The 12,217-nt window shown below is 39.3% G+C and overlaps 1 protein-coding gene across 1 annotated transcript in view; it reads left to right on the top strand.

The window, feature by feature from the left end:
* The window catches only part of LOC140557608 (uncharacterized), a 13,904-nt gene extending 2,276 nt beyond the window's left edge, over window positions 1–11,628 (top strand). Inside the window, exons 2-17 of the mRNA XM_072682219.1 lie at window positions 15–30; window positions 2,417–2,512; window positions 2,658–2,752; window positions 3,697–3,792; window positions 3,935–4,052; window positions 6,040–6,203; window positions 6,311–6,379; window positions 6,491–6,557; window positions 7,502–7,677; window positions 8,097–8,144; window positions 8,264–8,309; window positions 8,621–8,772; window positions 8,925–8,993; window positions 9,260–9,311; window positions 9,388–9,495; window positions 9,911–11,628. Of these exons, the coding sequence (XP_072538320.1) occupies window positions 15–30; window positions 2,417–2,512; window positions 2,658–2,752; window positions 3,697–3,792; window positions 3,935–4,052; window positions 6,040–6,203; window positions 6,311–6,379; window positions 6,491–6,557; window positions 7,502–7,677; window positions 8,097–8,144; window positions 8,264–8,309; window positions 8,621–8,772; window positions 8,925–8,993; window positions 9,260–9,311; window positions 9,388–9,495; window positions 9,911–10,851 (2,313 nt within the window). The 3' untranslated portion in view covers window positions 10,852–11,628. The remainder of the gene's footprint in view (window positions 1–14; window positions 31–2,416; window positions 2,513–2,657; window positions 2,753–3,696; window positions 3,793–3,934; window positions 4,053–6,039; window positions 6,204–6,310; window positions 6,380–6,490; window positions 6,558–7,501; window positions 7,678–8,096; window positions 8,145–8,263; window positions 8,310–8,620; window positions 8,773–8,924; window positions 8,994–9,259; window positions 9,312–9,387; window positions 9,496–9,910) is intronic.
* Window positions 11,629–12,217: the final 589 nt, after the last annotated feature.

Here is a 12,217-nt window from a genome sequence, read left to right on the forward strand (position 1 = left end):
TTTTCTCCCTTTAGGAGTGGTCTGGTGTTGGTAAGTAATTCCAGTGGCTTTCAATGGCTGGTATAGGTAGCCTGCATGCATGCTCCCTTTGACTGTAGAACCGCCAGAAGGCCTTTTCCAATTACTTGCTGACAATATAATGATCTAAATTTGAGATAAAAATATGTGATCAGCTTTTCCCGCAAAAGCAAAATATTTATTATTGGCAAATTGAGGACAAAGATAAGCATTTGTTTTTCTTTTTCACTTCATTTTCTGCTTTTAATCGGTTTATTTACTAAGGTTCAGTTTTAAAATCTGAATGGCTGTGCCAAGCATACATTAGTTAATGCATTCATGCACTTTAACTCCAAAAGAAAATAAAAAAATTGTGATTATTGTAAATAATAAATATTTTATTGGGCACTGGTACGTTTTTTTCTTAGTATATTTTGACCTTGTTTTATAACCCCCATACCTCCTGACTGGCTAAGGCATTACTGTGATTTTACCGCAACAACAATCATGAAATCCAGGCAGAAAGAAGCTACAGAAAGTACTATATAATATATAAACCTTGTATCTCCAAAATAGAAACTTTAGAGCACAAGGAAAAGCTCTTTTAAAAACATTTTAAAAAGACATCCATTAAAAAGATTTGGTCTATTCATCATGACATGCTGACCCAATGTGAACAACAGATTCACTTTGTGTCATAAAGTGAGGCACAAATGGAGATCCAAGTTTTAAGTGTGACAGTGTTGATTTATAGACTTGCAGATTAGGTTTATTAGCAAAATGTACAAACTTTCAGCTGTTTGCATTAAACCAATCAAACAAAAACAATTGAAATAGCTGAACACAACCAATCTAACAACAAATGTCTCCAGATTAAACATAAAATGGCACTTTTAATAATGACTGCAGTCTCAGAATTATTCAACCCCCTGAATAGAATCCCCATAAGAGCACACATTTGCGAACCAAGTGGCAACTTATGGCTTCAATAGTTGCATCAGGCATGCTTGAGATAAAACCTAGACTGGCTAGTGGGTTTGTTGAGTGTGACGTTTGATTGGATGTATATAGCCATAGAAATATGGCTATTTAAGTCAAGAGAGTTGTCTAAAAAGTTCAGAGATCATTGCCTTGCACAAACAAGGAAAATTATACAAACAAAACAGCAAAGGCACTAGATGTTCCTGGACATACAGTTGGAAGTTCACAAGAGGAAGGCTACACTACCTGGATGTTGCAGAAAGAGGAAGTTACCCCACCTGCCTTCCCTTCCTGGGAAGGCAGGTGGTCAAAAACCCTCAAGTGACTGCAAAAGACCTGCAGTAAGATTTGTTGGCAACAGGCACTGGGCTTTCAGTTTGCACAGTAAGGCACATACTAAGCGCTGAAGATCTCCATTCCCTTACACCTCAACTGACCCAAAATCACAAGAAAAGTTGGCTCCAGTCTGTTTAAAACCACACAAGTAAGCCACAGACGTTTTGGGATTCTCTTCTGTGGAGTGAAGAAACAAAACTGAACCTTTTCAGGACATATCCGAAAAGAACACCCTGTCTACAGTGAAGCCTGGTGGTGGCTCGGTGATGTTCTGAGCTGCTTTGCTACCTCTGGCACTGGAAACCTGCAGCATGTGCAGGGCAAGATGGATTCAATAAAATATCAGGAAATCCTAGAAGAAAATGTCAAAACGTCTTGCCTTCTACGAGGAAGCTGAAGCTTGGGTGTAACTGGACCTTCCAACAAAGTTCACCAAGGCTTGGTTTCAGAAGAAGACCTGTGAGATTTTGGAGTGGCCGTCACAGTCGCTTGACTGTAAACCACATTGAGAATCTTTGGTGGGATTTGAAAAAGGCAGAACCCAAGAATATTAGTGAACTTGCAGCCACTGCTCATGAGTAATGGGCTAAGATTTTTTAGGAACGCTGTCTGAAGCTGGTGAATGGCCATGCATCACAGTTGCAGTCAGTCATAACAGCAAAAGGGTACTCTTACTATGTATTAAAAATGCTTGACATGAAGGGGCTGCAGTAGTCATTAAACACTAGTCCCTATAGAACAGTATTGGTAATGGAATAGGACTCTCTGGAGCAGATAAACATGAACGTATTGGCACCATGCCTAATTCCAGGCGTGGGCTTAAAAAACCCCAGCATTGAGCTGTGAAGCAGGGGAACTGTGTGCTCTGGAATGATTGTGCTTCATCCAATATTTTTCTAAGGACTTGTGGATATAAGAGGGTGGTGATCATCCAACATCCTGACATTACTACTGCTTTGGTTGCTAAATACAATCAAATCCTTACAGCAAGGGTCCAAAACCAAGTCAAAAGCCTTCTCTGGACAGTATGTTTATTTATGCAACAGAGTGACAGAGCATTTTGTAGATGTGTGCTTTGTGTGTTTGTTTATGTGTTTCATAGATGGAAAGCAACACTGGTCCCAGTTGAACCTATCCACGGTTTTGTTTAAAAGTAGGGAGGTGTGTGTGCGCGTGCAACTCCGTGTGGAACCATTGTGTAAGTAAATATTATACAGAATAGGAAATTAAATGTGGACAAATAGAAATTATGAAAATTGAGTTTAAATTGATTTAATCACTCAAACCACCACCCCACCATCTCTTGCTGTCTTTTAATCCCTGTGCCTTTCTTTGCCTTGTAGTGGCCAATGAAACCTTACGGATTGAGTTCACTGACTCTGATGCTACGAGTGCTTCTATCTTGATCAGCAAAAATCATGAAAACAGTGATCTTCAGGTATATCTTTGGCATGCTTTAACAAGATGTTGGCCTACTGATTGTTAGAAGATGAGGGGATTCTTTGAAATACAGAGTAGTATACTGTAATTCTTGTTTATGATGCTCCTTGCGTTAATAAGAAACAGGACAAATCCTGTCAGGTTAAGGAGTCCTTTTGCCATTTTAACCAACACGTCCAGAAACTTGGTGCACAGTTAAGAGTTATTTGGCTTTTCCTGCAATTCCAGATTGAGAATCCCAGTATCCCAGTGTTCCCTGTGCCACTTACAGCTGTCATCCTAGAATGCTGGAATGTCTGTGTTGTGTCCTGCTTGAACATGAAGCACAATAGTCCAAAATAGACAATACCATTGTCAAGACGCTGGTGTATCTTTACCTGACAGGATTATAGATGTCATCATGCCAAGAGGACGTAAATATATTATGGACCTTTCTTAGATTTCTTGTAAACATTTGTGCCAGTGCTGCTAGTATGCAAGAATATTTCTAATGTATAAAATAGACACATTTAAACATATTATGTAGATGTAGCTGATTGGATGTTGTTGTAATATTGCATATTGTGGCTGTTACACAAACAGATTGTATCTACAAAACTGTATCTTCACAGGAAAAGAAAAAAATCTCTTTCAATGGAAGTCAGTGTAAAAAGATAGATAATTTTGGAATGATTCCATTCAGCATTGAATACAATGTAAAGAACATCTGTCAGATTCATAAAGTGGCAGCAAAACTTTGTATAAATAAAAACTCAGAATTGTTTAGTGTTTTTAAAATGTGGTGGCAGTGATTTGCTGGTGCTTTTTGTGTTGCGACTTGTTTCCAAATGTAAAAGATAACTTAGTAATATGTATATTGTATCCTGAAACAATTTTTGTGTATTGTAATGCCGTAATTTAGCCATGTCTTCCATCCTTACATGGCTCTTTCTTTCACTGTAGTGGAGGTGGCTGTCTCAATATCGCAGTCGGAAAGTTAAACCTGGCTCCAGCTCTTTCTCAGGCAAAGACAGTCTAGATGTCCGGAGAAGACCTGTGGTATGAGTGTCTTTAATATCATATGTTAAAATTTGCCTGTTTTTGGCAGGTGATGTTTTAGTTAATTTCAAGCTGTGTGCAGGAACATGTGCCCTCAGTAAAGTGTTGATGAATTCCTCTGTGTTACTCTGTCACCCTCTAGTGGATGTTGCAGTTTGACTGTTTTAAGTGTCAGGCTGGTCATGTGGTCCATGTGTCTGTTCATGACTTCAACCGTACACTCAGCAATGCTTCATACATCGTACAGCACATTCCAACAGGTAGCTCAAACTTTGTTTTGCTCTTTTTTTCATGTTCTCACTGTGTAGATTTCAGTGACAGATTTCAGTAACATTCAGCTGAATATGTATTAAATGCAGCTGAAAGTTAAATGTAACCCTAACCCTAAACTTCATACAATCATTTACATTCAGCTTAGAATTCAGTTGCATATAATGGACATTTAGCTGAATGTTAATGAAATGTCAGGTGAGCTTCTACAATGAACCATTTAAGTAAAGTGTTACTGAATATTTTAGCTAGATTTTATCTACATTTTGTGTTTTGGTAATTGTTGGTTCAGTCATGTCTTGCAGATATCTCAACCCTTTAAACGGACAGTATATCAGAGCATCACTAATGAAGTGTAGCATAAGCAAATTTAAAACAGTCAAAGAGAAATTTTCAAACTGTTCTGTCTACTTTTTTCCCTCTGTCTATCTCTTTCTAAGACACATTCGTTCATCAAGCAATTAATTAAGAAGATTGTACTAATACCGGTTAAGGCCTCCTTTTGATCTCAAAACAGCCTTGATTCTTAATTCCACGAGATGCTAAGACATTTCTTTGAGATTCTGGTCCATGCTAACATGCTCATGTCACGCAGTTCCTGCAGAAATTTTAGCAGCGCTTTTCTGCAAATCCCCCGTTCTACCACATCCCAGAGGTTTCGTATTGAATTCAGATCTGGTGACTGTTGACACAAGGCAGGTTCAGTCCAAATTCTAACCTACCATCTGTGTGCCTCAACACAAATCGAGATTCATCAGACCAGGCTACATTTTTCCAGTCTTCTTTTGGCAAGCCTGTGCCAACTGCAGCCTCAGCTTTCTGCTCTTGGCAGACAGAAGTGAAAACTGACATGGTCTTTGGCTTTGTTTCCATCAGCAGAACTGCAACTCACTTGGGTTTTTTTCTTTATTACACCATTCTGAGTAAACTCTAGAGTCTGTTTTAAGGATCAGCGGTACTAGAAATACTAGAAAAAAAGAATACTAGAAAACCAGACCCCCCCCCCCATTCTGTTGATGTTCGGTTGATGTGACGATTACCTGGAGCTCATGGCCTGTATCTGCATGATTTTATCCACTGCACTTCTACCACATGATTGGCATATTAGATAACTGCATGAATGAGTATGTGTACAGGCCTTCCTGAAAATTGTCAATATTGGACCATCAATGGGCATAATAAATGTACAACACACATTTTTAATAGTCAAGAAAAAAATATTTGGTTTACAAGTTTTAATTGATTTATTATATTCATACATGGGCAAACAATATACATACAATCAATTATATTATTATTTCAGTGGTGCTGATAGTCCTAAAAAAACTTGCCGGGGTCTCTTAACGTCCTGTTAGCGATCAGGATTGACTACAGCTGGTAGTTTCTCTGTGTCCACTTTCCCACATTAAAGGGTTTGTTTGACAGCAATAAATGAGAAAATCCAAGTGTAATGGGAAAGTCTAAGGAGCTTAGTGCAGACCTTGCCACTTTGTTTGGAGTCTGGAATTTGATCAGAGAACCACCAAGGCACAGGTTTGCTATGAACTGGAAGTTTAACTACTTCTGTCTAATAGAGTGGTCATATGTCCAACCAGAATTCTGCCTAAAGCTTGTTGATGGCCAAAATCATCTGGTCAGGGTGCAGCCAGCTACTGCACATTTACCATGTATTGGGCATGCTGTGTGTTATATATCTTTTTGCCCCAGAAAAAAAACTGTAAGCCCAATATTGCAGTGACATACATGTTCATAAGTGTATGTTAATATCTAGCCATAACTGTATATTTGCTCCTGTTGCACGAAAACTGTATTATTTATGACAAACAGAAATGTATATAGAATGTTTAACTTTTTAAATAATATTATGAATATAGTATATTAAGCTGTGCTTTCACAAAAATATGTTTGTATTAATACATTTCTATTATATTATTATAATAATGTTAATATTATTATATTTTTCGGTCCATCTACTAGTACACTGCTCATATTCAAGAGATCCTGTGCCCAAGTTCGATGTGACAGTGGATGCCTCAGCTAAACTTTTCATGGTTGCCGTGGATACGGGGCAAAAAGTGAATGCCAGGTTGTGCTACAAAAATTTACAACCAGAGTGCAATGGCATACCAGATGCATTTACGGTGAGTTTTGTGTGTCTTGCTCTAATAACACTTTAAAAAAAACAGATACACATGTGTCGTATTCCAGGACATGAAAGATTTATTTCATAATGTTTTTTTGATTCCAGAGTATTAATGATCTTCATCCTGTAGTCAATTTGAGCTTCCCCCACCTGGTGCCCTGTGTATGTTTACAGGTGTGGTTACAAGTTACAATACATCAGCAACTATTACACACATTACTGTTCAGTAAACCAAAGATGCTCCTAATCCTTTTTTCTAATCATTAAAATGTTTTCTATTCAAAGGTGTATTGTACTATAGTTGATTCCAGAAGACTAACAACCTGTCCATTTAAAGGCAAAACACTGCCAGGTATCTTTAAATCTTTTTAAATCTGATCATTATTTCCTTTAACACACATCTAGGGGTCATTTAGTTGGGCTGTGTCACCAAGCAACTGTACTATACTACAACCGACTATACACAACTATTTTGGTGCAGTGACATGTATACAGTGTATCGTAGCATGCAGCAAAAGCAATACAGCAATACAGGCACTTGTTTCTCCAGCGTGGATGTGCTTGCCCCCACACCCACAATTTAGTTCTGATGCTGGGTTTGTTTGTTAATCTTTATTGGGACCTTGACCTCTGCAGTACTGATATCACAGAAGTATGTAATATGCAAATGAGCCAACTATCCAGTTTGGATGAACTAAGACATTCACACGATCAAACCTTTGTAAATAATTTTGGTAAACAGTATTTAGGAGTGCAACTATAAACTCAGCCCATGATTCAGTTTAATTTATGTTCTAATGATCTTTTGAACAAAGTTTACATTAAAAAAGACTATCCATGTTGTGATACAATCTAGTAATAAGACTAGAGTCAGGAGGTGGGAGGACTGTGGCGCATTAGATGACCGTAGTGAAGTAGGCTAATAATTGGTTGCTGGTTGTTTGCTGTTCACACAAATGTAAATGCATTCAATTGCACTGCAATAATCACGATGTGTCAATGCATTGTTACTCCCCGAACAATACTGCAGGACAATCTTTACCCATAGCGGTAGGGGGAAGTAATCAAATATCATACATGACTGACCAATTTTAAACAGCTTGCTTAGTAATGTATAATATAATAATATATGTGTGATTTTATCCAGCTGATGTAACTTACCTTAAAGGCGACTCAGCAGTTTTGGAAAATGACTGTTGATACTTTAACTCTACAGCAGAACAAATTTACCCCTTACCTTACTTCTTGTAAAACATTGTATGTAGTGTATATTAATAAGCTCACTATATCCGATAGGGGGTGGAGATGTTTTGTCCAGCAGCACACTGAAGCCTGATGGTAGATCTGGTTATGAACTGAAGCCTCTATGTCCCTCTGACCCACCAAAACCTGCTGTGTCTCTCTGCTGGCAGTTTCAAGAAAATTCAGGTTGCTTTCCAGTCCTAAACTCCACCATACAAGACCGAAACCTGGTGAGCAGTGAGAATATTCACTAGGGGGAGCAATGTACTGTTATTTATTTGTCATTGCAATATTGGATCTTTACAGTAGCAATAGTGCTGGGGTCTGCAGTATGCAAATTCATATTCTCACATATTAAAGTGTTTCTTTTGACTAATTCTTGTTTCAGAGTGTACTGTCATGCCATGTCATACAGCCGCATAATGTTTACTATCATTTCCACTTCCGCAACAATGTAGTTCACTCTACATTACTCTGTATACTATCTTTCACTTTTGGGCCTTAAAACGAATGTAAGCCTAAGAAAGCCCCTTTTTTGAAAACATCCTTTTGGAGACAGTCCTCTGATGTTTGGACTTGCAAGATGAATTATTTGTGAATAAATTAAGGATTTAATAAATAACCGTAGAATTTTCTTTTCCCCCAAAAGAAATACAACGTGACTGATGTGGATAGGCATACCAACATGTGTGTGAAGGTAAGAGATGCATGTGGCACTGTAGTGTTACCCAACTACCGATAGCAGTATGACTGTATTTATGTACATTTCTAAGCCTGTCTGAAAGTCTCTTTTTGTTTTTGTCGTTCTTGTTCTAGTTTTCTCTAAATGACAGCCATCGTGTCTTTTGCCCCTTCACCCCCGGTAATAATCTCCTGTACTGCATCTACAGTCAATAGGCACTGCTTTATTAATAAATGGCATACATTTATTTTGCAATCATATCTTATAAAGTTGTCTTAAAAAACTGTACTTCTGTATGTCTCTACCAGTGTTTTTACGGTGTCATGATTTTATGGTCCGACCTGGCATATGCCTGGACTGTTATCCCACTGTTGATCTAAAATACCAGATCTAAAGTACCAGATCTAAAATACCAGCTCTTTTTTCACATTTGCCTGTGTGCCATAGAAGTGAACTTACATGCCTGTGTCTACCCATTTTCTCTCTCTCAGGTTTATCTGAATGGGATGTTGTAGTGGTCCCTGGATCTCAGCGTCTGCATGTACAACTGTCCTCAAGTATTATAGCTTCCTTTGCTGCCCAGCTTTGTGTCAAGGAGATGTGGGAGTGTGTGGTGAAAGGAAATGTTCACTCTGTTCAGATGGTTAGTTTTTATTTGTTTTCAAAGGTGTAATTGCTGCTGGTGTAAGTTGCGTTTTAGTGTTAATTCATTGTCTGTGTATGCTAGCTTTCCATACCAACATTATATTGTGACAGTTACTTGGTTTTTTAATGTATTTGTGCATTTTTCTGCAGGAAGAAGGTGCTACAGAGGTTGAGCTGAGCGTTCCGCTTCCCTTTTTCAGGCCAGGACTGTGTGTGCAAGTAAGATAAAGCTCATCTTCCAGTATATGTATGTGTTTAAGCTGAAAATGTTTAGAGAACAATAAAGGGTAAATTACAGTAATCAATAGACATGCTCATTAAGACAAACCATCATTGTATTCTTGATAGGGACAAGATAGGTAAATATTACAGAGGAGGAAGAAGACCGACTTAGTGAGAGATGTATACAGGGTTCAAGTTAAAGTATAGAGCTGTGAAAGTCTGGAGTATGTGTGTTTTAACTGTGAATCTCTTTCTCTTTGTAGGTATGGCGCTCCAAGCCTGCTCTGCGTGGACGGAGGATCATTTGCCCTGATTGTAAGTGCTAAAATTGAGGCTTGCTTGGAAATGTGCCTCCACCCACAGATACACTCATTATATATCACTTTCTCAGATACCCACAGGAGATGGGGTCTCATTTTTTCCGGTTCACTGGCCCTCCTGGTAATTCTAGTGACCTTAGGATTCATCACCTACATTTTGATCAAACAGAAGACATCAGGTTAGTCCCTAAAGTTCTTCTCTTGACTTTTTCTTTTACTCTCCTATCTGAAATACTACATAATTAACTTGTGAATTGTGTGACATTCATACATTTTGTAGCTTGAAAATTGGCATTTTTGGTAAATCTGTTTGTTTTAAATGCTTGTTTATTTCTGGCATATAATTGGAATTAGTTTTAATCAGGGTCTGGGAAATCAGCACAATGACATTAAAAGCGCCCAATTATTTTGCAATAATGTATCTGTGAAAAGCACATTTTGGAAACAGAGATATTCAAAACAGAACAGAAAATGTCATAGATGATCAAAAAAATTATTATATCAAATGTGACATACGATTGACTAATGTTAAACTATCCAATGCAAACATAAATTCTTCTATAAATACCAATAATCTGTTTTCCTGTCTTGCAGTGTGGCGCTGTGCAGAAAGAAAACCTGTACTGCTGGTGTGCTCCTCAGACGAGGCAGCCCATGTGGCCGCCATGTGTGCTCTGGCTTCTGGCCTACAGGAAGAGCTGCGAATAGACGTTCGTTTGGCTCAGTGGGCACTCTGCAGCACTCAGGCCTCTCTTGTCCAGCTTGGGCCTGCACCCTGGCTGTATGGCCAATGCCAGGAGGTGCAACAAGCAGGGGGTGTGGTGCTGCTGGCTTGGAGTCTGGAAGCTCAGCAGGCATTTCTCAGTTGGAGGGAGACAGAAGAAAAGAAGCAGAGGGAAAGTAACTGGAGGAAAGGAAAAGCTGGTGTGGAAGAGAAGAATATAGAGTGGTCTAAGACGCAGTTAGAAAAACAAAAGAATATGGAAAAAGAGGGCTGGATGATGAGAGCAAAAGAGATGTCCTCCATCACAGCCCCAGTGTTTAACGCCACCCTCTCATGTCTGTGGGCGGGGCTACATGGCAAAGGCTGTGGCCAAGGATTCGGATTGGTTTGTTTCCGCGGCCTTGGCAGCAGCTATCATATTCCAAAAGATCTCCGAGGAATCCGAAGGTTCTGTCTGCCCAGGGACCTCTCCAACCTCGTACACGAACTGGACCTGAGGGAATGTGGCCCTGAAGGCGGGGTCAAAGAAGTGTCCAGTGTTTGGTGTTGTTGGCCCCGCCTCTTCTCCAAAGCACTGTCTGTTTGGCTGTCTCAGAGACTTGCTCAGAGGCTGGAGCCATGGCTACCTCAGATAGACTCAGAAAAAGATGAAGTGAGGTCCAAGCATATTCTGAAGCTTTCACAGAAACCTCACAGTGAGAAGAAGAAAAATAAGGAAAAGAAAAAAGCCCTGTTAAAATGCAAGTCCACAAAGAAAAGTATGGAGTGTGATGTGGTCCCAGAGAAAGAGCCACTAGGATGGCCAGCGTAACAACCAGTAGGCAGTAGAAGTAAATAAAACCATTTCAGCCTAATTTCAGTAAAACCATTTCAGTCATTATTTGCCATAAACATACAGTATTCATTTTCATTGTTTCTTTCTGCATACCTTGTGGCCAGTAACAGTTAGACAACACAGGTCTTTTGCACTTCAGTAATTCGCTCTGGATACATGAATATGCCAAATGCTGTATATGTACACAGGAGGAACAGTGCTTTTGTCCTCCCTCAACATTCATGGCTGAGACGCCCTTGAGAAAGGCACCTCACCCCCAGCTCCCCGAGCACTCAGGATGGCCACCACTCCAGTTGTGTGTTTCCACCCTCACTAGTGTACGTGTGTGTGTTCACTGCCACAGATTTTTTTTTAAAACCTTGCTCCATATCCGATGAACTAGAGCAACATGCTCATACTTGCTCAATATATTAAGTTACATCTGGAACAGGACCCATAGTGTTATAGCCACAGCCTACCTCTGCATACCTATGAAGACTGGGCAGAAGGATACAGGACCACTTATTGCAGTCCATCCTCAACCTGAAACGGAACTGGAGTGCATTTCATTAATATGTTAAGGGTCTTTCATCTAGTATTTCCCAATAAGACAGGTGCAGCGGTCTTCAGAGTTAAGAAGCCTTCTTGTATATGTGCAAAACAGGACCGGCAGCTATGTGGCATCAGTGTGTTAAATGTGCTGAGTAATGCATTGTGTGAGTCTTTTGTATATATATTAAAAATGAGACATTGGTCTCATTTTTACATCAAGAACGTGTTTGTGATCGACTATTTACACTATTTATTACTATTTACAAAGTAGTACTGTCTTGAGCTTGTGTGTAAAAAGCATCCCCACACTACTAAAATAACCACTGAAACCATACCTGGTTGTTTTTAAACCAAATACACTATATGGACAAAAGTATTTGGACACTTGTTTATGTACTGGTTTTTCCCCCCAAAATCAAGGCTATTAGAATGAGTTTGCTTTTGTTGGAGCAACTGCCTCTACAGTCTACTAGAAAGCTTTCTACTAGATTTTGAAGCATTACTGTGAGGATTTGATTGCATTGCGCCAGTCTTAGTGCATGTCAGGATGTTGGATGAACGCCACTCCACCCCATCATCAACTACCCAACTCATTCCAAAAGTATTGGAGGGAGCACCATCATTCCAGAAAACAGTTCCACTATGGGGACTTGACAAGCTGTGTGTGTGCGTGCGCATTTGCACATCTGTGTCAGCAGTGGGTGCAACCTGAAGTAGCTGAATGCATTCATTAGAAGGGGTATCCACATACATTTGGACAACAAACAAGATTGAAAATGAAATGCCCTCACTGTGTACAGGAAAGGTCAAA

The sequence above is a fragment of the Salminus brasiliensis genome, chromosome 6 (assembly GCF_030463535.1).
Source record: "Salminus brasiliensis chromosome 6, fSalBra1.hap2, whole genome shotgun sequence".
NCBI lineage: Eukaryota > Metazoa > Chordata > Actinopteri > Characiformes > Bryconidae > Salminus > Salminus brasiliensis.